General features: G+C 42.7%; 1 protein-coding gene across 1 annotated transcript in view; it reads left to right on the top strand.

The window, feature by feature from the left end:
* Nucleotides 1-910: 910 nt before the first annotated feature.
* Nucleotides 911-25835, top strand: part of Ccdc150 (coiled-coil domain containing 150) — a 102668-nt gene continuing 77743 nt past the window's right edge. The window contains 7 exon segments of the mRNA XM_045148368.1: nucleotides 911-1144; nucleotides 6697-6792; nucleotides 10221-10384; nucleotides 11523-11743; nucleotides 12385-12563; nucleotides 20477-20545; nucleotides 25302-25418. Of these exon segments, the coding sequence (XP_045004303.1) occupies nucleotides 911-1144; nucleotides 6697-6792; nucleotides 10221-10384; nucleotides 11523-11743; nucleotides 12385-12563; nucleotides 20477-20545; nucleotides 25302-25418 (1080 nt within the window).

Here is a 25835-nt window from a genome sequence, read left to right as displayed (position 1 = left end):
AGTGAGTGGGTGTGCCAGGGCTTCTAGCCACTTGCAAACAAATGCCAGACACATGCACCAATTTGTGCATCTGGCTTCACAAGGGTATTGTGGAATCCAACCCAGGTCCTTAGGCTTTGCAGGCAAGCACCTTAACTGCTGAGCCATCTCTCCAGCTCAGTATGAATGTCTTAACAGCTGTGACTTGATGGGCAGACATTCTTTCCAACTCAGGTGGTCTCAGCTATTAAAAGAATCCGAATAATGAGATCAATTCAGTCAGACACCCGCTAAGTAACTGAGGATGGAGGATGCATCTAAGATATGACTGGGTTTATTAGAGTCCCGAAGCCTCCTTCGGGCAGAAGGCTTTAATTGCCCTGGGAGTGGTGACAAGGGTTCTGACCTGCCACCAAAACCCAGTGGCTAGCTGTCTTCTCACTACAGAAGGTTTTTCAGCGAGGGCAAATACATTTAAAGCAAAAGTGACAAACGCCTATGGCTTTATTAATTTGGTGTTCCTTCTCGCGTTTTTTTTTTTTATTCACTTACCTGGGGACAAGGCTGTAATAATTTATGTCAAACAGACGGAAGACTAGAGAGCAGATTCTATACGGTTTATTCTCCATCCGATCACCAGGAACGAGGACGAAGAGGGAGGGTGGGTTCTTTAACAAGGAAAGCGGTCCTTACCCTTTTTATGCTCATCAACAAAACCTGTAATTTTCTTATCTATAACTTATTTGTGTTTTTTTAAGTCCTCATACAACTCAAAACATTTTCTAATCTTGTACTCTCGCCAGCTATAGGGTGCGTGCGTCTGTCAAAATTCTCCTAAGCTCCGGGCTTTACCAGGCAAAGCAGACACAACCTGCTCTCGGGGAAGGGCGTGAGAAAACTACATTTCCCGGCGTGCCCCGCGAGGAGCATAATGGAGCCTGTCGTCATCCGGGACACGTGGACGCGCATTCCGGCCAGGGTCCCGCCCGGGGCGGAGGGCCCTGCTGGGCCCGGAGAACTGCACTTCCCGGCATGCCCTAGCCTCGGCGCGCCTGCGTGCGGAAGCGGTCCTGCTGGCGGGCTTGGTTCAAATTGCCCTTTTAGTTCCATGGAAACCCGGCTGCTTGCAGCGGGACGCCGCCGCCTGCTGAACGATGGAGAGGGGGTGAGGCTGCCCGGCCCTGAAGGGGAAGCCAAGGTGGGAAGAGCATAGAACAAAGTCCACCACCCCTTTTCCTCTCAAGCCCCGTCCGGTTCCACCCCCAGGACCTCAGGGCCCTGATTTACTGCGCTTGTGCATTGGAGGCTGGTGAAAGCCACTTCCCGGGATAAGCTTCCTGTGGCCTGACTGTAGGTGCAGGAGGGAGACCAGCCACTGAGCCTTCTGCATGAACCTTTCCTCCACCTTTACATTTACGCTGGAGGTGCCAGGGAAGGCCATTTCAACGCTAATACTTTGCTGTTGTTTTGCCACAGATTCCACTCCCTGGCTTCCTAGGTGTGGGGCAATTTCCTGAAAGTCTTTAAAAGGTTTAAGGATTAAAGATTAAGATAAAAGGACTAGGAATCTAACCCTATTTGGAGACTCTGCTTTGAAACACCCAGTGACAGGGGATACTGGGTTGGGAGAAAAGTAATAAAAAGAGACAACTGCAGTCAGCTGCACTATTTAGGGCACAACTCAATATCAGCTTTATCTGGTAAAAGTGGCATGATCTATGGCCACTGAGATCCTGTCAGAGAAGCAGGGATTCACTGCAGAAGAGGCAGGGGAGAGTAGATAATGGAGGGTAGTGGAAGGGGGTTGTGATAAGGTACAGTGTCTGTATGCATGGAGATTGTCAATAAAAAGTTTCTTAAAAAGAGATCTTTTCTGATGTTAACAGTGGATGCCTCCCATATTTGAGGACCCCTTTGCAGCATAAATATAAATGTAGTGATACTTCTGTCAGTCATCTTTTGTTAGCCCTTTGCAGATGGATTGGGTAGCAGCTTGATGAATCAACAGGAGTTTCCCCGCCCAGACAAGGTGGAGACCTCCTGTGATAAGAAAATCCCCGTTTCACAACCTTAAGAGAATAGCCTGATTCCAGAAAGGGGGTGAGGAACATGATTACCTGGAGACATAATAAAATGGGAAGAATAATTGTCCCCTTCATGAGATATGGAATGACCTATCCCTGAAGACTTGTTGCAGTTTCATCTTCCTTGCTGGATAAAACACTCCACCAGAAGCAGTTTATAGGAGGAAAGGTTTTTTTTCAGGCTTATAGATTCCAGGGGAAGTTACATCATGGTGGAAGAAGCTGGCTCACTTCATCGTACATCTGTAATAGGAAGAACTAGCCATCTGAGCTCTAGCTAGCTCAGAACAACCCTTAGGGCTGGACTCAAGATCCCAATGGCAACACATCTTCGCCAACAGGGCTCTGTCTGCTGAAGACTTAAGTAGGAAACTTAATCTTAGTCAAAAGATTAAGGCCTGAGGCCATGGACCATTTCCATTCAACCACCACATTCGGCCCTGGCCCCCATAAACTCATAATTCTCTCACAATGCAAAATGCACTCAGTCCAACTTCAAAAGTACCTGAGTCTTTTCCAACATTGACACTATTCAAAATTCCAAAGTCTCATCTGAGATTCAAGACTTTCTTTTGTGAGCCCTGTTAAATCAAAACACATGTTACATACTTACAACACATAATGCCACAGAGTAAACATTTCAATTGCAAAAGGAAGGCTTATAGGAGAGACTGGGCCAATGCAAAGTCAATAACCAACAGGCAAACATCACACATCTGCAGTTCCAAGTCCATTGTAGCCAGTGACAAAGTGTCTGGGTTTCCAATTCTGCCCCCCCCCCCCCAGCTGGGCTGGTCACAGCCTGGGGAATTTAAAAGTAATGGATTCCATCCCAAGTCAGCAGTTCTCCTTGGCAGCCATACCACAGTCCTGGCATCATCTTGGGTCTCTATTACAACACAGTGTTTATCTTCATAGCTCCATACGATGGCCTGACTGGGATTTCAACCCTGCTTTACATTGCCACATATCTGCAGCTCTTGGAACTGTGTGCACTTCATGACCTACTTCACTGAATTTTTGACTTTTTGAAAACCAGCACCAGGTGGGTGGCATAGCCACATTTGTAAATCTGGGTGTCGGGGAGAAGAAATAAAGCTTGACCTTGGAGAGCAGGATATTCTTTCACCAGTCTTCCTTCAAGTCCCCTTCTAGCAAATAAATTTGCATTCATACTAGCTTGATCCTTTCATGGGTTGATTTTTCACCCTCAGGGCATCTTTGTTATTGTCCCAATGCAAAACAGTTGGCCCAACTATAATGATGGTAATCTCCTTAACTATTACAGCTTAAGTCTTAAGCCAGTTTTCTGTGCCTATAACTTCAAACTTGACTATATATTTTCATGTGATAAACTACATCTTTCATATATTTCTGTTTTGTTCTTCTGCCAAGCACACCAGTCCATTACTTTTAAATTCAGCTTTGCTCAAATTCTCAGGGTATGGGTGGAACACAGCCAGCCTTTCCGCCAGGATCCCATTTCCAACACAGTTCTCTCCTTCCCCTTTGAAACTTCATAAGCCAAGACTTCACAGTCCACAATTCTCTCTGCAATTAGCATTGCCATATTTTCAACAGATTGGCCCATCAAGCTCTGGTTACAGCACTGCAAGTCTTATCCAGTGCAAAGTATCAGATCCTTCCTGCAAACACATTCCAAAAGACTAAGAGCCACATGGTCAGACTCATTGCAGCAGCAAACCCACTGTCATTACCAATTTTGCTTTTGCAGTTACCTTTTTGTTGCTGGAATAAAATACCACACCAGAAGCAGTTTATGGGAGGAAAGGGTTTATTTCAGGCTTAAAGACTAGGGGAAGCTACATCATGCTGGAAGATGCTGGCTCACTACCATACATCCATAGTAGAGAGACAGAACTAATAGCCAGGGCTACAGCTGGCTCAGAACAAATCTTAGGGCTCGATTCAAGATCCACCCCCAGGGATCTGCTACTGGAGACTTAAATAGGATGCTTAATTTTAAAAATATCTGAGGCTATGGGCCCATTTACATTCAAACCACTACAAGCCACTGTCTCCACTCACTTGCTTACACTGCTTCTAAGCCTTCCTGATTCAAGTCAGTATTTCTTTTTCCTCTTTTTATCTGACAATGGCCAAAAATCTCCTAAGCCTGTTTTCCCTGACAGTGAGCATTCTTGCCTGCCCCATAGTTTTTCCTCTCAAACTCCAATAAAATTGTCATTAAATTTCCTTCTCAGTTCATTTAAAAAAATGTATTTTATTTATTTATTTGAGAAAGAGAAAGAGGCAGAGAGAGAGAGAGAGAGAGAGAGAATGGGCACACCAGGGCCTCTAACCACTGCAAACAAACTCCAGATGCATGTACCCCCTGGTGCATCTGGCTTACATGGGTCCTGGGGAGTAGAACCAGGATTCTTTGGCTTTGTAGGCAAATACCTTAACTGCTAAGCCATCTCTCCAATCCCTTAATTTATATATATACATTTTGTTTATTTACTTGAGTGAGAAAGAGGCAGAGAGAACTAGCTCAATTGTAAATTCTTTGATTTATGAGTCAAAAATGAAATAAGAGACCCCATGTTCACATTATAGGTTCTTTAGCCTTTTTGTTATCCAGTCTAATGGTTTTACATGTCTGTATCTATTAACTTTAGAATATATATCCCCATTTTACACATCTCTGAACTACAGTTCAACAAATTCAATCCTATATTAAGTATCTTCCTGTCTTAAAGTTATTATTTCCAAAATAACTCTCAATCAATTTACCAAGCTTTTTCTATGGGAGGATGGGTTGCTAGAGATTAAACTCAGGACCTAAGCAAGTTCTGTACCACTGAGCTACATTCCCAGCCTGCCCAAATGGATTTATTTATTTATTCTTTGAGGTAATATCTCACTCTTTCAGCCCAGACTGACCTCCAACTCATAATGATTCTCCTATTAGCCTCACAAGTGCTGGGATTTTAGGCTGAATCACCACACCCAGCTTCCAAACTGATTCCTTATAAGCTTCCATTGTCTCTTTTTGGAACACCATCCTTCAGTTGTTCAAGCTATAAACCTTGGAGTAAAGTTGGATGCACCTTTCCTGTCATTGAAAGCTAATATGTAATCTTACATTAGCAATACAGAAAATATGCCTCTGTGGTGGTTTGATTCAGGTGTCCCACATAAATTTATGTGTTTGGAATGCTAGACCTCCAGCTGGTGGCAATTTGAGCATTAGATCCTCCTGGAGGTTATCTCTTGGTAGGGGCAGGTCTATGAGTGCTATAGCCAGCATCCCCTTGCCAGTGTTTGGTGTACTGTCTTGGTGCTGCTGTCCACCTGATGTTGGCCAGGAAGTGATGTCCACCCTCTGCTTATGCCATGATTTCCCCCTGCCATCATGGAGCTCCTCCTTGAGTCTGTAAGCCAAAATAAATTCTTTCCTCCCACAAGCTGCTCTTGTTTGGGTGCTTTTTACCCGCAATGAGAAGCTGACAGAAACACACTTGGCACGTAAACTGGAATACCCTATTTCATATTCCCAGGCCCCCTGTAAAAAGCTGGAAACCATGTGGGCTTCTGTAATCCCAGCACACTGGCAGGAGCCCTGCTTCAAAGGAGATGGAAAGGCAAGTGTGATTCCCAAACTGTTGCCCTCTAACCTTCACACATGTGCCATGTGTTCACTCCCCTCCCCCGCCACACACAGTCTTACAAAAAAGGAAGAGGCAATGGTGAAAGGCCAAGGAGATTTATCCAGTGAGTCCACATTGGAAAGAGAGACAGATAAAGGCCATTGTTGCAGACTTTCTTGCCTCAGGACCATGAAGACATAGATAATGGGTACAATAAAGAATGAGTCAAGCAATGGAGATTTATGGAGAAACTAGTGAGAAAGCCCAGTGTCATGGAAAGCATGCCAATCTTGGCCAGTATCCAAAGAGATAGTGGTAAAGGGACGGTTATGCTTTTTGAGTCAGAACTCAGAAATCTGAGCTGTGAAGATCCATAAGCAGCTGCATCGAGGGAGGGACTTGAGGGCTATAATTATATATTATATAATACATATTATATAAATACATAAACCAAATATTTCTCCCATTTCCTTAGTATGTCTTCAGGTGAATCAGGTTTCTTATCCAGGTCATGACAGGCTTCCTGGATTCATTTAGGGGAAGGGACAATAGTTTGTCTTTGTAATCTTATATTTTGGGTAGCATAGAATGTCATGTCTCCACTCAGGACAGAGGTAGACACAGACTGTTCCTTGGAACATGAGAAAGTTGCTTTTCCCTTAGTGGGCCATAACAAAAGCCCTGATACTTCTATTCTCCTCCCCTTTGTATGGCAATTTAAATCTTATGGGAGGAAGTTGTTATGCTTCCTTTCTTAATGTTTCCAGGGAGACAGGAGGTAAAGTCCATCCTGGGTGACCTTCAAGCCTTTGATACCTTTCTAGCTACCTAACATAGTACTCAGTCTTCAGAATACTGATGAACTTTAGGCTTATAGAGAAGTAAGTTAGGGCAGAGGGGCAAAAGGCAGACACAATTAAGCAATTCTGTTCATGGTGTGATCCCACCCTTGTGTAATTAACAGCACCTGAGGTAAGAGGCGCTCTATGCTGCAACATTCTACTATTCCTGCAATTTAGGGTACTCAGGATGGAAGATTAAAGATTATAAGTTATCTCTATACCTTTGGCCAAAGTAAAGATGAAAAGCAGGCCTTTAGTTACCCTCTGGACCAAGTGAGGAGTGAATGCTTGCAGCAAAAGCAACTTCTGTATGTCTGTTTCAGTTTCAGCAATTATATAGTTAGATTCACCATCACCTCACTGGGACAAAACACTGACCAAAAGCAGCTGATGGAGAGAAAGGTTTTTTGTTTTTGCTTTTTTTTGGGGGGGGGGGGCTGACAGTCTTGAGGGGACGCTCCATAATGGCAAGGAATAACATGGCCTGAGCACAGACTAGATATCACTTCTGTCAAAACTGGTGAAAAACAGCAGCAAGAGAGTAAGCAAAGTTATGGCAAGGGAGAGCTGGCTCTTATGCCCCAAGTTTGCCCAACAACATCCTCCTCCAGCAAGGGTCTATCTCTCAAATTGCTATCAGCTGGGGACCAAGCATTCAGAACACATGAGTTTATGGGGGACACCTGATTCAAACCACCAGAGAAGTGGGAGAATTTGAGGTGGAAATCTATACCCTACTCAAGATAAGTGGGGGAAACATCTATTCCATTTCCTTTATCTTTCTTCAGAGATAGACTTTTGCTGTTTGTATTTGTATTATGTGCTTGGCTTCTAATATAAATTCATGCAAGAAGTCCTTTATAGTTCAAACAGCTACTTGGGCCTAAAAGATTGCCACAGGGCTGGGGAAATGGCTTAGTGGTTAACGCGTTTGCCTGCAAAGCTTAAGGACCCTGGTTCAATTCCCTAGGGCCCATGTAAGCCAGATGCACAAGAGGGCGTATGCATCTGGAGTTCATTTGCAGTGGTTACAGGCCCTGGCACGCCCATTCTCTCTCTCTATCTGCCTCTTTCTCTCTTTCAAATAACTTTTTTTAAAAACTGGAAAAAAAAAAAAAAAGATTGCCATAGAAATTCTTTCTGCCTCTCTGCAGCACTGTTGTAAGGTAGGTAGTTCAATAGTAGCAGGCTTGAAAGTGTTTGTGGCTGGACCCCTCCCTTGTAAATCGGCAATTTGTAAAAATAGGAACTGATCTTATAGCACTGTCATTCCAGGTCTAAAGAATGGCCAAAGGGGCCATTGTACCAACCTACATATTACGAAGGATTTATACTAGTTCTGAGGTTTCTAGAGCAAATCGCTTGCCCAGAAGGAAGTTTTCTTGGAACAGTGATTGACAGGCCCACTTTGATAAACTCGTTAGGAAGGTAACAGTGGTGCACAGTTGTTTCTTACCAGAAAGCCTCCTTGTAGAGATAGGAATCTTAAAATAATCTTAAGAGTTTAGAGGCAGTTATCAACTTCATGTCTCCATCTAAAGCCACAGAAACAACTCGGATCACATTCTTTTGATCAGCAGCCAGAGTCCTGTAGTTTCAATTACTGGTTTTAGAATCTCTGCTTAGGAGGGAGTGAGTGTATGCACAGTGACCTTTCATGTCTGTTAATAGCTAACTAGTGACATATTATGGCTACTGTCCACTCTCACACCTTGAGAGCGTGCCCTACACAGTGGTTCCTTGGGTCATTCTCTCCTCTCATCTCTTCCTAGTGTTTCCCTTTCCTTTGTAATAACCCACTCTGATGTGGGAATCTGGCACACCTTTGAGTGACTGAGCCGAGCCTTTCTTGGCTCTTGGTTGGTGCCTGACTGGCACAATCACACAAAACCTCCACTGATTCAGGGGTCTATAGGGTCTTCTCTTATGAATTCAAAGGACTGAAATCCACTGACCATAGAGTGAAGTTCAGAGATTTTATTAGAGTATACACAGTTAAGAAAAGAAGGCAGAATGCCTATGACATAGGACGGGATTTCCAGAAATTGAAAAGTTCACCTAGAGGTGCAGATGGGGGTCTTTTCTAGGTTCTGCCAGGGGAGCAGAACTGATCAGCTCCATGGCAGGTTTCTACATAGGGGTCAGGTTTAATCCTTCCAGGAACCTTAATCCTCTGTGAAGGAGAATGATTCTAGGAAAGGAGAATCATTTTCTAGGGAGGGACTCAAGGTTAGTTTAAGGAAAACAGACATAGGGAGGGAACTCCCTACAGGAGAAAGGGATAAGGAGAAGCCAGATCCTTCTCTGACCTCTAGCAAAGTGGAGACTTCAAGGACATTCCTGTTTTACATTCAGGGCCCTGTCACCACTAACTGGCATCACTACCAATGTGTTTTACATCTGGATTCCTCTAAAATCTCAGGACTGGCATGCTGAGGGAAGGCAGGGCAGAACCTGAGGCACATTGCTTGTCATTTTGCTTACCTAGGTGGAATAAAGGGGAAGAAGAAAAGGCCTACCAGTGCAGACATTCTCTCTCTGCTTCCTGGCAGCCATGATATGAGCTGCTCTGCTCAACAACATTCTCTTCACCATGATGATCCGAAGCCTCTGAACCTTTCCTCCTCTGACTTGTTTTTCTTGGATATTTGTTGCAGTAACACAAAGTTGTATGAGAGGAAGGATTCATTTTGGCTGGTGATTTTATAGACTTGAATGTGCAATCACTTGGTCCTATCACTGTGGGCCTGTAGTGAGGCAAAACACTATACGGATAGGATATGGTAGAGCAGGGCCACTCATCTCATGGTGCCTGGGAAGAGAAAGGTAGGAGTCTGGATAAGATATACCCTTTACTTCCTCGAACCAGGCTCCACCTCATACACCTTATTTAGTATGAACTCATCAGTGGATTAAACCACTGATGGTTTGTGTCATCCTGATCCAATCACCTCTTAATGATTGCATCCATTAGCTATTAAGGCTTCAACATATGAGCCTATTGAGGACACTTCAAAAACTATAGCAGCATTATAATGAAAATAGCTGGTAATGAGAGAATGCTCTCAGGCAAGTCATAGCTCCCATTATCTAACTAGTAAATAGCAAGTAGGGGCTGGAGAGATGGCTTAGCAGTTAATGTGCTTGCCAGCAAAGCCAAAGAACCCAGGTTTAATTGCACAGTACCCACCTAAAGCCAGATGCGCAAAGTGGTGCATGTGTTTGGAGTTCATTTGCAATGGCTAGAGGCCCTCATGTGCTCATTCCCTCTCTCTCTCTTTCTCCCGCTCTGCCTCTATCTCTCAAATAAACAAATAAATAAAAATATTTTTTAATAGCAAATAGGATAGATTATAATGTGATAAATTTCTCACCCACCTCAGTGGCTAATAATGACATATTCTTATTGCTCACTCACATTGTCTGCCATGGACGGGTCATAGGTCTAGCTCTTGTTGTCATTCTGAGACCCTGGCCTGTTGACTAAGCCCTGTGTGGAATGTTTCTCATCGCAGGGATAAAGAGAGATGGTGAAGATAACATGGCTCTGTAGTGTCTACCACATTTAACTCATCAGAGTCAGCCCCTGACCATCTTCTACGTCAGCCAAACAGGATGTACAATCCTCCCACTGGAAGAGATAGCAACTATTTTGAACAACGAGAGAGCCAGCCATCCTAATACTGTGACCTTCACCTTAGGTGCATATGGAAACTGGAGTGTGCAGACCAGTCCTCTCTCCAACCCACATCAATACCACAGCTTCTGAAACATTCACAGTACTTCAACAAAGGATGCGGACCATGGAGGAACAGACCAGTTCTCTGAGAGACGACCTAATAACGTTGGGATATGGTGACGCAAGGTAACAAAGAAAAAGGATTTTGTTTCACTGTTTAGCCGGAGTCATGGTGGCTTGGAAGATGTGATAGGCATTTATGAAAGAATTGAGAAATATTTTCTTTTCTTTACTTTATGAGAGAGAACAAGAGAGGAGGGAAGAGGAAGGGAGAAAGAAAGAAGAGAGAGAGAGAATTAGAATGCCAGGGCCTCCTGCCACAGCATATAGACTTTAAATGCATGTGCCTTCTTGAGCATCTGGCTTTACATGGGTACTGGGAAATAGAACCTGGCCTTCAGGTTTTGCAAGCAAGTGCCTTTAACTACTATACCATCTTTCTAGCCCTGTAAATAACATTTTCATCTGCATCTCGGTTTAACAGTATTTGCCATGAGTTGTCATTCTGTGGTAGAATTTGTTCCTCCGGTTTTTGTTGTTGTTGCTGCTGATGATGTGACAAAAATGCCTGAGAAGTCAACATAAGGGAGGATGTGTTTTGCCTGACAGTTTCAGAGGTTGGAGTTCTCGGTGGCTCAGTCCCATCACTGTGGGCCTGTGGTGAGGCAGCACATATAGGCAGAGAAGGCTAGTGGAGCAAAGCTGCTCACTTCATGGCATCCAGGAAGGGTGTGGGTGTTGGAGCAGACAGGAAGGAAAAGGAGAAGTAGACGTACTTCCTTCAAACACATGCCAGCTCCTAATAGCTCATTCAGCATGAATTCATCAGTGATCAGCCACCATATCTATTTCAGTTCTTATTTTAAAATCTATTAATGGAAAAATCTGAACTGTTTGATGTCTGAGTCTGCCTAACTTTTCTCACTCCAGTCCTTCTTCCTACAAGGTGTTTTGACAGGTTGTCAGAAGTGTGTGAAATCTCTTCCTGGAGATATCCTCCTCCTCTGGCTGGTACTGGTCTTCAACCTTTTGCTTCTCCCATAATGAGATTCCTGGGAAAATTCCCATTTCTTGTGGACCATTGTTTCAATAGTCTGGTAGCCAGTGGGAGAACATGAGTGCCTCTCTCTGTAGAATGCCCTCCCTTCTGTCAGGAGGTTACAGTGCCACCATTGTTACAAGAAAAGCTACGTTGACTCAGTGATTAGATTACCACGTGCCAATGGCATTATGTTATATTGTTATATTGGGTTTCTTTTCCCAGAAGTCAGTTAGAAACTTCAAACTGTTTAGAAGACCTTGTCAGCCAGAAAGTCATCAGTCCTATCTCAAGTGAAATAGTTTGTCCACAAAATCCAGATATTTTATGCAAGAACTGGGAGTTTCTGGTAAATCGCATGTGCCACCTGGAAACCCTCATCCAGTCCTTGAAGATGAACATCTTTCGTCTGCAAGCTGAAAAGGATTTGAGCCCACAGAAAACAGGTATGGAGTGAGGAGAACCAGAATGGTCAGGGTTTGATCCATTGTGGACGCCAATGCAACTATGGTGCCTTGCCTGCTTGCCTTTCACTCATCTTTAATTTTTTAATTTTTATTTATGTATTTGAGAGAGAAAAAGAAGCACGGAGAGCAAGAGAGAGAGAGAGAGAGAGAGAGGGAGGGAGCGAATGGGCGAGCCAGAGTCTCCAGCCACTGCAAATGAACTCTGGACCCATGTGCCACCTGGTATATCTGGCTTCCGTGGGTACTGGGCAATCGAACCTGAGTCCTTAGGCTTCATAGGCAAGGACCTTAACCACTAAGCCATCCCTCCAGTCCCCCAAATTTATTTTTTTAATTAACGAAAACAAATATTTTAGGGCTGGAGGGATGGCTTAGTGGTTAAGTCACTTGCCTGCAAAGCCAAAGGACCCAGGTTTGATTCCCCAAGACCCACAACCAGATGCACAAGGTGGCACATGCATCTGGAGTTCATTTGCTGCAGCTGGGGGCCCTGAGGCGCCCATTCCCTTTCTCCCTCTCTGTCTCTGTCTGTCAAATAAATAAATAAAAATGTTTTAAAAAATAAAAATAGAAATAAATTTTGCCTTTCATTCTTGATGTATTTCCTTTGCTATGTGCAGCTTTTCTGAAGGACCAGCTGAATACAGTCCAGGAGGAGCATTCCAAGGACCTGAAGCTATTGCAGCTGGAGGTGATGAATTTGCACCAGCAGCTGAGAGATGTCAAACAGGAAGAAGACAAGGCACAGGACAAAGTGCAGGGACTGACGGCCACACTCGAGACCGCCTCGGAGATGAAGGTGTGTGTCCAGAGTGCCACAGTGCAAACTCACCCTTATATCTCAGCTGAAGGAGGCCACAGCCCCACAGAGCTGAGTTAGAAATAGGTGCGGTTGATGTTAGATTGCTGACATTTGGCATTTTTGTGTGCTGATAACTAAACCACTGTGTGTTTCCAGTGGTGAGTTGTTTATAGACGCCTTACCCTGCTCAGGGACAGTGAGCATCAGAGGTCCAAGTTAGGAGATCAAGGCATAGCATGACAAGTTAAGTAGGAAAGAGTTGGAAAATGTTATAGCATAGTGGATGATGATAAGTGAATCCTGCACAGCAAGGACTGTTCAGGCACAGTGGGATGGGGGGAGGGGCGGAGGATGCCCTAGAAGTATAGATGGGTTCATCAGCAGAATTACTACTGAGGCAGAAAGGCTTCAGGAGAGGCTGATGAACCTTGAATTGAAGGCCAAGTGCAGCGCTAAAGACTTCTCAAGGAGCGCACACATACACACAGAGCAAAGGGCAGAGCTACTGAGGAAAGAAGCTAGCAGCAGTGGGTTCCTCCCATGGCCTTATGAAGTAGCATTTAGTAGTCCTGATTTTAACAATAAGAGTACTGGGCCCAGAGACAAGTCACTTGGCCAAGATCAATAGCACTTGGTAAAGGGAATAAAAATGTGTAAAGTAGTCTGACAGAAATGAAAATTTGTTTGTTAGGAAGTAAATTGGATACCAGTTAGGTATCATATTCTAGAGCATCTCAAAATTAAGAATAATCAATACTTGGGCTGATCCTATGGGGACTAGTTAAGATTTCTTACACAGAATTGCTTATACATAATGAATGACAATAGGGAAAACTAATTGGATGGCATTGCAGTGAACTGATTGTGGCGAGAGGAGATTGGAGACCAGGAGAAACATGTAGGAATCTATTGTGTCATTTGAGTAATGACCCTAATTAGGTCACAGCTAGGGTTGTGGCATTTTGAAAGGAAAGAAGAATATTTGTGAAGCATATACTAGAATATGGTGCTAGATAGAGACTAAAGGTAGGGAAGAAAGCAAAACAACTTTAAATCTTTATGACTGTGATTGTGGTGCCATTTATAATAAAAATAATCAATAATGGCAGGTATGTCTTTCATTCTTAGTTCCCAAACATGAATAACATTAGAAGCTATGCAAACATAGAGTTCTTAGACAATAAGGGTATATCCTTTTAAGGAAAAATAGTTTGTCAAATACCAGATTGTTGAATATTACTTGGGGCATGAGAATGATAACCATTATTTATGATCTAAAATGAGAAATGATAGAAATTGTGAATCAAAGTAATAAAATAATTGTCTTTTTAAAAACAAGATTTAAGTTGTAAATGAGAGGATTTTTTAATTTATTTGATAGAGAAAGTGTGGGTTCCTGTGTCCTCCAGGGCCAGGCCATGGTCCTCCGAAGGTGCCCAGGCAACCGGGGGTGGATGATGAGTGAAACACTCCCAGGATGTAGTTGAACAGCTCTCTGTTTATTGTCAGTGAAATGGGTTTATAAGCTTCTGAGGGTGGAGGGGAGGACCCTAAGGGGATTGGACGTACCAAGTTCATTTTTGATGCCTAATTAGCATATGGGGACATTCATTCTAGCACATAGGCAATGGCAGAAGGGGAGGTCAGGTGATCTAGGGTCTCAGGAGGATGGGCTGTGTTAAAGCTGATAAGGAGTTTCCTAGGCAACTGGCCAGAGGTTACAGGGCTATGGGCAGAGCCTAAGGTCAGGTGTGACAGGCTTGGAGAGGGAGTGGCCTCCTGTGGCCGGGTGGTGTGTAGGGGGGTGTTCTTAGCCATTCCTGGAAGCTCAGGCCCCTCTCCTGAAGGCTCCAGCCTGTGCCTGGCAGTGCCCAACAACTCCCCCTTTGTTTTTATAATGGGGCAATGTCATCCCAAATGAGTTCTTTATCATTTACCATAGGCCCAGATAGAGTTATGTGGTGTACAAGAACCTGATTAATAGCAACCTTAGCAATATTCGTTATTTGTTACCTGAGAAATTTAATGAGACAGGGAGCTACAAGCAATAGGGTTTCTCTAGTAAGGAAGGGGCTAAGGAGAAGCCAAGTAACTAAAGGCTCAGAGAACCAGGTGGTGAGGTCCACAGGCTTGTAGCAGTCAAGCAACTTAACAATATTTGATTCATTAACAAAGAAAACAATATTCTTGTCCCAAGATCATACATGCCCCCCAAGGTCAATAGTAATGAAATCTAAAGCTAGATGGTTTTGAAGTATCACACCCACAAGAAAGTTCAATTATCTCTGGAGAGATTCGAGGTTGTTGGTCATCGGAGGTACCCAGAGACAGTGTTACGCCAAGGCTCACCGGCAAAGGGATGAAGGTCTCTTTCAGTTGGTGCAGGCAGTTGGCGCAGGTGGAATTTGTAGATTTTTTTTGTAGAGATAGACCCATGAAGCAATCAAGACTGGGGACCAAAAAGTGGGAGAGGAAATATTTATGTATGGGGTGGTTACTCCTTTTGCACCAAAGGAGAGCCAGTGTCTTGACACAACTGGTCCTGATTATGGAAGTATTGAGCAGGCACTCATCTCTGGTCAGCTTAGAGCTGGACAGGCAGAGAGACATAACTTGGCCTGCATCAAAGAGGGCGAGGCCTGTCCTTTGCAGTCAGGGACTCAGAGCACACATGGAAAACCAGTTCTTTGGAAATGGACAAGAGATAAGATTTTTTTTTGTCCTTTTAACCTTTGGGGGTCCAATCACCCTAATTCTACCCCCATGTATTTCTCCCTCTCATGAGAAAACACTCTAACTGCTTTTAGGGGACAAGGGACAAAAACATCAGATCACTTACTATTTCTTGCTGAATGGGACACAAAGTGGTGGCTTGTTACGGTTAGAGAGTCTCCCAGAGAGGGGAGCTATTCTAATGGACCCCAGAGTGTAGGAAGATAGTCTTGGAAGAGGACATTGGGGAGAAAGAATAAAAGTAAGGAGTTAAAGAGAAGTGAGCACACAGCAAACTGGTCCTTTTTGAAGTTGAGGGAATCCAGATAGATAAGCTTGGATTGTCTCAGGATCATCTGAGGATGAACTGGCTGAGATGTTCTTCCAGAACTGTTCATAAAATAGCACAGTAATATTTGACATGGCTTGTAAAACAGATGAGATATTAGCAGAGTTATCAGAAACATACACACATTTAACCTTGATAATAGAGAGCCATTGGATATCATTAAAGGCTGTACAAATATTTTTTTCAGAACTTGTTTTGAAACCGTTTTGACATCTATAGTTATTTTTCTTTATTATAGAATTAGAACTATGGGGAAAAGATGTCTTAATGTTTGTTTCCCCTCTTGGAAAGCTTGTATTACTTAATACACCACTCATATATTTAAGGTATTTTTCATCTTTGGTTACACATTTCTCTCTGAGTGTTTAAGAACATATAGATAGCCAAAATTTAATTAAGGATTAATTTTGGAGGTCACTAATGGCTCTCCAAAGAGACTTTAGGGACCAAGGAGTAGCCCTATAGCTTAGTGGTATTTTCTGTCTGTTAGGATGAGTCAGGGCCGTGATGGCCAAGTAGTTTTCCCTTCTTTGGAAAGCCAGGAGGACTGATTGCTGCTCAGCTGTGACTCTCCTGTTTTCAGACTGTATACCAATTTTATTTGGGCCTCCATATCCTCCCTGCTGAGGAAGACAGGTGACTTACCAGGGGCCAGTGTGGCAGTGATCCATCATCTCCAGTGGCCTCATGACCTAGGAGCACAGGCCAAAATATATTGTCACCTTTTGCTCTGATGATTCCAGTTGGCTTTGGCTTCTATGTAGGTAATTAACACACTTAGAAAGGAAGTTACACCAGCCTAGATGTATGTACATATAGAGCACATTTGATTACTGAAATAGAATTAATTAAAGATTGGCACAAAAGCTTCTAAAATCATTTTGTCCAATCTTTTAAATTTTTATTGTACTGTAGCAGCATAAGCCATATGTCTGAGGCATAGGAAGTAGGCACATCCCACACTTGAAATATCTAACAGTTATAAGTACAGGCAGAACCTGTTACCAATCTTGAAAACAATACCAATTAATTTACAAACTAAATAATTTAACCTAGAAATATTTAGAAAAGGAAAAATAAGACAGTATAAAGTCTTAACACCTGTGTTTGAAAATATCTTTGATTAGTTCAGATACCTGTGTACGTACCAATTACCCAGAGAACACTGGAAACAGAAACATAGAGCTTGAATATTATTTTTCTCAGATGAGGGCCATTGTTTGAGCATGAGGCTGTACCCTAAAGTAGGGGGTATGTCTTAAGAGTTAATTTTGTTATAAGCACTGGACTTAATTGAGAAAGTTATTTAATCTACAATAGAGCAGAATCTGGTCTTTTTTGAGACAAAATTCTAATATAATCATTGATAAATCTTTTTTTTTTTTAAAGAAAAGACTCCATTTGACAACCAATGATTTTGGATTAATCTTGATAGCTATTGATTTTATGTGCCATAGAAATTTTTATTAACATAAAAAAAATTTATGTTTTACCCATGACTTAAATTTGATAAAGCTTACGCAAGCTATCCCAACATGCTTTAGGCTGAAAATTAGGTTTTTTTTTTTTTCCTTAAGAGTTTGTAAACAGCTAAAAAATATCTAACTTTAGGCATGGTGTTTAGGTTTAGCCTAAAAAATTCTTTCTTACACACTCACATCTTTATCCACATATTTTAACATTCGAATCAAAGTACCACTAAAAAAGGTTTTTTTTGTTGTTGTTGTTGTTGTTTTTTCTGAGGTAGAGTCTCACTGTGACTCAGGCTGACCTGGAATTCACTATGGAGTCTCAGGGTGGTCTCGAACTCACGGCGATCCTCCTACCTCTGCCTCCCGAGTGCTGGGATTAAAGGCATGCACCACCACGCCCGGCCTCAAAAAGTATTTTTAACAAGCATTCTATGTCCCAACATTGAAAAATTCCTTCCCAGTTCCTTCAATCAACTCATCTCACCCCATTATTAAACATCTTTCTTATAAGGCTATTAAGAAAAACTACACCAAATTGATTAATCCTATTATTCACTAACAAACAAGTAGTCTAAAGACAATTTTATGTTATTAATACCAGTAACACACTTGGAAATGATTTTATTAGGAAAAACTAAGGCAAATTTTGTTGCTATCTTGACGAAGGCTGGCCTAGAAGTCAGGTCAGTTGCCTCCTCCCTTTAAGTAACAGGACATTACAATCTTTTTTTATTTTTAAATACCTGATAAATTATAAGTTACCACTTTAGAGAGAATTCTGTTATTTTCAATAATCCTCTATGTAAGTAGAAGTTGACCTAGAACATATACTCAGTAATTATATTTATGATATCATGTAACAAAGTATGACATTTTTTACGTAGAACTTCAGTTCACCATAGGCTTTAGTTAAACGTGACCTTTTTTTTTTCCTTCTTACTGCTTTTTGGTGCCGGGGCTGTGGCGGTGAGTGGAGGCGGTGAGTGACACCTTAGGTCAGCGCTGCCCACTCCCGAGCTTCCTCACCCGGGGTCAGGTCTAGTACAAGTGGAGGTCATGGCCAAGACTGGCCGAGACAACTGCTGGAGTCCAACTCCGGCTACCTGAAGGAGAAAGAAGGGAGGGGAGAGCCCTGGGTCTGTTGGGAAAAGAGGGGTCCTCCAGGACCACCAGGCGACTGCTGAAGGAGGGGGCCCACTGGGGGCCCACTGAGAAAAGAGGGATCCACTGGTAGCAGAGGCAGAGACATGGCGCCTGCAAGGCGAGGTGCCATTGTCGGGGCATGTGTGAGCCCACCACCTGACTGACGCGAGCTGCTTTGGAACGCTTGCAAAGCCAGCTTGTAGTTTTGCTGCTTAAAGGGAGTGAGGGGAAATTTCCTTCCTGAACTTTTAATTTCCTAGCCAGATAAGCTATGTGGATCCACGTGTCTGGGCCATGTGGATGCCCAGAAATCATCCATGGGGCAACCTGGAGGACTTTTGCCCAAAAGGAGCAGGCCTCCCTCTGAGAGAGCTTAATTTCCTTAACTTTCAGGAGAGCCCGTAATCTACGAATCTGTGATTCCTTTGGGTGGGAGACAATTTTAAAGTAAAGGGGGAAAAAGAGAAAAATAGCTTCCATCTGGTGGATGAAAGAGAAATAGATAGAGGGTTTTTGTCAACACCCAATGGGCTGTCAGGGTCCAGTCCAAGGACAGCTGGCCTTCAGTCAGTATCAAAGAGTGGTCTCAGCCAAGAGACATCAGTAGCCAGATCGTAGTGTCTGGTCCCACGTGATGGCACGAACTGAAAATAAAGGAGGAAAAAGAGAAACCTGCCAGCCCTCAAACACGTTGAGGCAAGGCTGAATGGGTTGATGTCTCCCAGTCACTCTGGGAGAGCACTCATCTACCCTGTCCATCTTATAAGGTCCCTGTTTAGGTGCCAGGTGTGGGTTCCTGTGTCCTCCTGGGCCCAGCCATGGTCCTCCGAAGGTGCCCAGGCAACCTGGGGTGGGTTAGCGCGTGATGAGAGAAACACTCTCGGGAGATAGTTGAACAGCTCTCTCTGTTTATTGTCAGTGAAATGGGTTTATAAGCCTCTGAGGGTGGAGGGGAGGACCCTAAGGGGATTGGACGTACCAAGTTCATTTCTGATGTCTAATTAGCATATGGGAGCATTCATTCTAGCAGTCGACAGTGGCGGTGGTGGGGGGGAGGGTATATGTGATCTAGGGTCTCAGGAGGATGAGCTGTGTGAAGGCTGATAAGGAGTTTCCTAGGCAACTGGCCAAAGGTTACAGGGCTATGGGCAGAGCCTAAGTTCAGGTGTGCCAGGCTTGGAAAGGGAGTGACCTCCTGTGGTGTGGGGGTCCTTAGCCATGCCTGGAAGCTCAGGCCCATCTCCTAAAGGCTCCAACCTGTGCCTGGCAGTGCCCGATAAGAAAGAAATAGACAGTGTGATTTCTGCACAACAGGGCCTTCTATCACTGCAAATGAACTCCAAACACACATGTCACTTTGTACATGGGTAGAGAATAGCACCCAGGGCATCAGGTTTTGCTAGTAGGCACCTTTAACTGCTGACCCATCTCACCAACCCAAAACAACTTTCTTTAAATATCTTACTGTGGGCTGAGGAGCTGTCTTAGATTAAAGGAATTTACTTGCAAAGCCTGCCAGTCTGAGTACAATTCCCTAGTATGCACATAAATCTAGATGCACAATGTGGCATATCTATCTGGAGTTTGTTTACAGCAGCAAGAAGCTCTAGTATGCCCATTCTCTTAATCTCTCCTCCTGGAGCAAAACAATAAATAAAATATACCTTAGAAAATATATCTCATTGTGATCTGGGGATGTAGTTCGGTGTTAGAGCACTTGCCTAGCATGTCAGAGGGCCTGAGTTCAGTTCCCTGGACTGAAAAAAAAAAAAAAATCTGGAACTAGGAAGATGGCTCAGTGGAGAAAGCCCTTGACATACAAGCATAAGCACTTGAGTGTGTGTCTCCAGCGCCCAGATAAATACTGTGTATGCGTGGCATCCAGCTCCAGTGCTCAAGGGTAGAGGCAGAGGATTCCAGGTCACATGGGCTAGCTAGTGATCACTGAGCTCTGTGTTCAAATGAGAGACCCTGCCTCACTCAAGAGAAAGACATCCTAGATGTTATCATCTAGCCTCCACAGACACACACGTGCACACACCCTCATACACATACCCAAACCCATGTAAACACACACACACACACACACACACACACACACACAGACGATCTCATTATGTTACTTACGGTTACTTAGGTTGCCAGGTTAAGAAAGAGTAGACTTGAACTGATATGCCTCTAGAGACTTCCTGTCATTTCAGATTATTTATACCCTTTTGTCCTTCTACTTTCAGAAGAATGCAGCTACTATCGAAGAGGAACTAAAGACCACAAAACGTAAAATGAACCTTAAAATTCAGGAGGTAAGAATAAAAGTTGTTAGAGGGCAGAGGACCTGGTGGTGTTGGAACAAGAGAGGGGAACTCAAGAATGGAAAGGGTGGAAAGGATCCTTTGAAGAAGAAAGTGTGTCATTGTCATACGAACACAATGTGATTCAAGTAAATGCACCTGCCCCACATGACGTAAAGACTTTGTTTTGTGTCAATACCTCCATGAAACTATAAATGAACAACAAATAACCTCTGAGCCAACAGGTAAGCAGTTATTGCACATGCTTGCCATAGGTTCACTAAGCAAACACCTGTATGCAGCACCTTTCTAATATCAACTTGTGATTAAACCAGAAAAATATTAATGAGTTTATTCCTCTCATTTTACCTTGAAATCTTCATTTTAGCCTAAATCTTTGAAATTATTAAGTAGATGGTTGGTAAAGGCTGAACTAAGGCCGGAGAGATGTTTTAGCAGCTAAGTCACTTGCCTGTGAAGCCTAAGGATCCAGGTTTGAAGGCAGTGCATGTGTCTGGAATTCATTTGCAGTGGCTGGAGGCCCTGGTGCACCCATTTTCTCTCTCTCTAATAAATAAATAAATAGAATAGATCTTTAGAAAAAAAGTTGAAATAAAATTTTGCAACTAAAAACAATGGAAGAACAAAAACTATTCATATATCTGACTCTGTATTCTCAGACAGACTAGTAACTGACATTAGTCCAAATCAAAAGGGTCAAATTATATTTCAAGGTTTCTGTTATACAAACCAGAAAAGTAGACATGATTTGTAGGAAAATTGTCACGTAAAACATTTTTAATTATATATTGTACTGCTTAAGGTACTAAGCACAGCCATCTAGAAAACTATCATATACAGACAACTTTATTTGCTAGCATGATTGTTGATAGAATGTATAAATTTTTATTTTTAAGCTGTCTTTTGGAGAGGCATAGTACTGTGGTAGTACACTATGTGTACATGCAGGCAGAGGCCAGAATACATCAAGGGTCCTCTATCACTCTTCCACCTTATTCCTTTTGAGACTAGATCTCTCATTGAACTTGGAGCTCTCTGGTATTTTTTTATTATCTTTTATTACTAGAAAGAGAGAGAGAGAGAGGGAGGAAGAGAGAATTGGCATGCCAGGGCCTCCAGCCACTGCAATCAAACAGCTTACGTGGGACCTGGAAAGTCAAACATGGCTTCTTAGACTTTGCAGGCAAGCACCTTAACTGCTAAGCCATCTCTCCAGCCCTGATCTCACTCTGTGTGTGTGTGAGTATGTGACTCTGTGTGTGTGTGTGTGTGTGTGTGTGTGTGTTTAGTTTTCAAGGAAAGGTCTCGCTCTAGCCCAGGCTGAACTATGAATTTACTTTGTAGTCTCAGGCTGGCCTTGAATTTCTGGCGATTCTCCTATCTCTGCCTCCTGAGAGTGGGAGTGAGCCACCACGCTTAGCTGTGTGTGTGTGTGTGTGTGTATACACACACACACACACACACACACACACACATATATAAACACACACACAGCTAACAAAAAGATACATACATATATATATATATATATATATATATATATATATATATATATATCTTTTTTTGTTAGACTGGCTACTGGGATGCCTCAGAAATTCGCCTGTCTCCACCACATCCCAGCACTGGGCTTACAGACGTGCCTGGCTTTTGATATGGGTGCTGGAGATCAAACTCTGATCCTCATGCTTATGCAATAATTCTTACCTGTTGAGCCATTTTTAATCGCTTAAGATTTAATAGACTTCTTAGTGTAGTTATGTTTATAGAAAAATTGTGCAGGGCTGGAGAGATGGCTTAGCGGTTAAGCACTTGCCTGTGAAGCCTAAGGACCCCTGTTCAAGGCTCCATTCTCTAGGACCCATGTTAGCCAGATGCACAAGGGGGTGCACGTGTCTGGAGTTCGTTTGCAGTGGCTGGAAGCCCTGGCATGCCCATTCTCTCTGTCTCTCTCTGTCTCTCTCTCTCTGTCTCTCTCTCTCTCTCTCTCTCTCTCTCTCTCTCTCTCTCTGCCTCTTTCTCTCTCTGTCACTCTCAATAAATAAATAAAAATGAACAAAAAAACTTTAAAAAAAAAAGGTTTAAAAAAAAGAAAAATTGTGCGGAAAATATATATACCCTTCTCCTCACTCCCAGTTTCTCCTAATAGATAGCATTAGTATGGAATCCTGGCTACAATTTACAAAACAATGTTGGTTTGCCATTTAAAGTCCATGGTTCATATTTGAATGCACGTCCTGTGGTGTACAGGTCTCTGAGCATTGACAGGTCCATTCCTCCGTGTTTGCTCCTTGACAGGATTATATACAGTAGTGTCACTGCCCTTCAAATGACGTGAACGTCATGTAGCCATTCCTCCCCCAGCCTCTTGGTTTGCACTGGCTTCTTTCAGGTGGCATAGACATGGCCTAATAGTTCTTATCTGTTTATTGCTGAATAGTGTTTTACTTTATGTACCAGAGTGTGCTCATCCACTCACTTGTCAAAGGATAGCTTTTAATATTAATGAGTTCCAACTTACTAATTATTTTATTTTTTAGATTGTAGTTTTAGTGTTGTATATTAAAAAGTCATCTACAAACCCAAATCACCTAGGTCTTTTTCTTTTAAAAGCTTTTTTGTAAAAATAAGAGAGACATTTACATATTTTTTATTTGTTTATTTGAAAGCAAAGAGAGACAGAGAGAGAATGGACACACTAGGGTCTCTAGCCACTGCAGAGGAACTCCAGATGCATGCACCCCTTTGTGCATCTGACTTTGCATGGGTACTGGGGAATTGAACTCAGGTTCAATTAGGTTCAATTAAGTTAGGTTTGGAAGGCAAGTGCCTTAACTGCTGAGCCATTTCTCCAGCCCTTTTAAAAGTTTCATAGTTTTACATGTTAAATCTAGTCTTTGATCCATTTTGGGCTAATTCTTACAAAACACAGGTCCATATGCATACAAAATAAGGAAATTAAAAGTATTTTTCCCTAGTTTTTACGTAACACTCAACATTTCAGACAGTCACTCCTCACACAGCATGCATTTCTACATCCACTGGACAATAGCTGAGTGTCGCACAAGTTAGTTTTGCCCCTGTGGAGTTCGCATCAGATCCTACAGATTAAAGGCTTAACCACATATGCCTGCCCCACCCCCTCCAGACACACACACTTCATATGTCAGTTGCAAGAATCAGTTTGTGGCCTTTGCTGCTGACCAACTGACTGTACATCTGGGTTTCCACAAGTGCCTCTGAGTTTGATTAAACTGCTAGGGTCCTTCAAAAAACTCAGGGAAATGCTTTATAATTACTCATTTATATAAAGGATACAGGTTGGGCCTCCCTAACCTGAACATCCAGAATTTGAAGTACTCTGAAATTTGAAACTTATTGAGGATCATGTAGGAATGAAAGAGTTTATTTTGGAGCAATTTTGAATTTTAGATTAGGAATCTTCATTCAGCAAAATCTATGCAAAATCCCCCAATCCAAAAGCCTGTGAAGTCTAAATCACTTTTTTGGCTAAGCGTTTTGGATAATGGCTACTCAGCCCACAAAGGGTACTATTGAACAGCCACATTGAAAAGATATGCAGGGCAGGGCAGGCAGGAAGGGGTCTAGAGCTTCCATGCTTTCTCCCCGTGCCACCACCTTTCCATGGCTGCCCTTGGTGGGTTTCTTCTAATCTAGCATTGAGCACAGTACTGGCCATCAGTCAGTCTTCAGCCCTTCTCCCTTCTCCACAGATTGAGAGGTAAGACTAAAAGTGCCAACCCTGTAATCAAGCCTTGGTTTTTGGTGACCAGGTTGTCTTGAAGCTGTCTGGAGTCCTCAACCACCAATCATCTCAGGAGTACAGGGATTTTAGGATCTGTGTGTCAGGAGCCAGGGTCAGAGGCCAAATACATATCATAATATAATGGTACCCAAATTCTTGAGTGTTAGTTTTATCTGCCTTTTACTAGCTTTTAGAGAGGTGTTTATAATATAATAAGTAAAACAATCAGGAACATGTATATGATTTTTTAAAACCCATAAATGATAATATTGGTGAAGAATCAAAATATAGTGATTGTTGCAAACTAAAACTAGAACACACAGAAACAGAAAATACCAACTGACATACTCTTTTCCAAACTTTTTTACAACAACCCACTATAATACATTGTAAAGGGCAGTGTCATACAAAGATGCACATAGAGAAGATGTCATGAAGCACCACTTGCCCTTAATACTGGCCGTGCTTTTCAGTGCTGCTTACAAGTTACTAGTGGATCTTGACCCCTGATTTGGAAAACAGACTTCAAAAGCAGGAGATGAGGGCAACAAATTTGACTCCTCATTTTCAGAGACTATTAGTTACTTTCCTTATGGCTACGAACAAGTATCTGACCAGAAGCAACTTAAGGAAGGAAAGGCTTTATTTGAGTTTAAAGTTTTGAGGAGACACACTTCGTTATGGTGAGGAAGGCATGGTGGCAGGAGCAGGGGGTGGAGCTGGACACCTTGTGTCTGCAGTGAGGAAGCAGAGGGCTGCCCCCAGTGATGCACTTCCTCCACCAAGGCTCCACCTCCTAGAGGTTTCACTGCCTTCTCAAACAGTGCCACCGACTGGGGATCAAGCATCCAAATGACAGAGAAACAAGTGTATGTTTCTGAATAATAAATGGATGATGTTGGTGAGATAGCATGTTTGTAAACTTTTCATACTAACTTTCATCCTGGTTACCATGCATGGTGTTCAGTGGTCTTGATTCTTTAGCTAAGGAGACAACTGGCTCAGGAGAAGTACTTCAGGGAGTCGCTAGAGAGGTCTGCATCCTCCATGCTACTCAAAATACAAGAAATGGGATCAACAGTGGAGGAAGAGCGGAAACAGGTAGAAGATCTCCTTTCCTTATTTATATGCAGAAGGGAAATTTAGAAAAGCCCATATTGTACCTATACATTTATAATTTTGCTAATTTCCTAAATTGTTTAAGTTACTTTTTCTTAATAATTTGTTGCTATTCTTTAAAAAAATTAGTGAAAAATAAAAAAGTACCCTGTTATTTAGTCCAATATTCTTAATTTATGAGTAAGAAAAGCCTAGAGAAGCTAGTCTGTCTCGGGTGCTTTAGAGGAAACTCCAAGCTGCTGGCCCAGTATCATTCTCCTGTGCCATGGCACCTCTGCTATTGGCATTGATTTTGGAAGCCACAGCCACTACTGATGCTCTATATATGTGACCTGGATGTAAAAATAAAGACTTAACTGAGCTAACACTAGAAACAAAGAATCCCTGAATACAACAATC

This window comes from Jaculus jaculus, chromosome 4 (genome assembly GCF_020740685.1).
Source record: "Jaculus jaculus isolate mJacJac1 chromosome 4, mJacJac1.mat.Y.cur, whole genome shotgun sequence".
Lineage (NCBI taxonomy): Eukaryota > Metazoa > Chordata > Mammalia > Rodentia > Dipodidae > Jaculus > Jaculus jaculus.
Note: the sequence above shows the minus strand (reverse complement) of the source record. Positions and strands in the feature narration are given on the sequence as shown.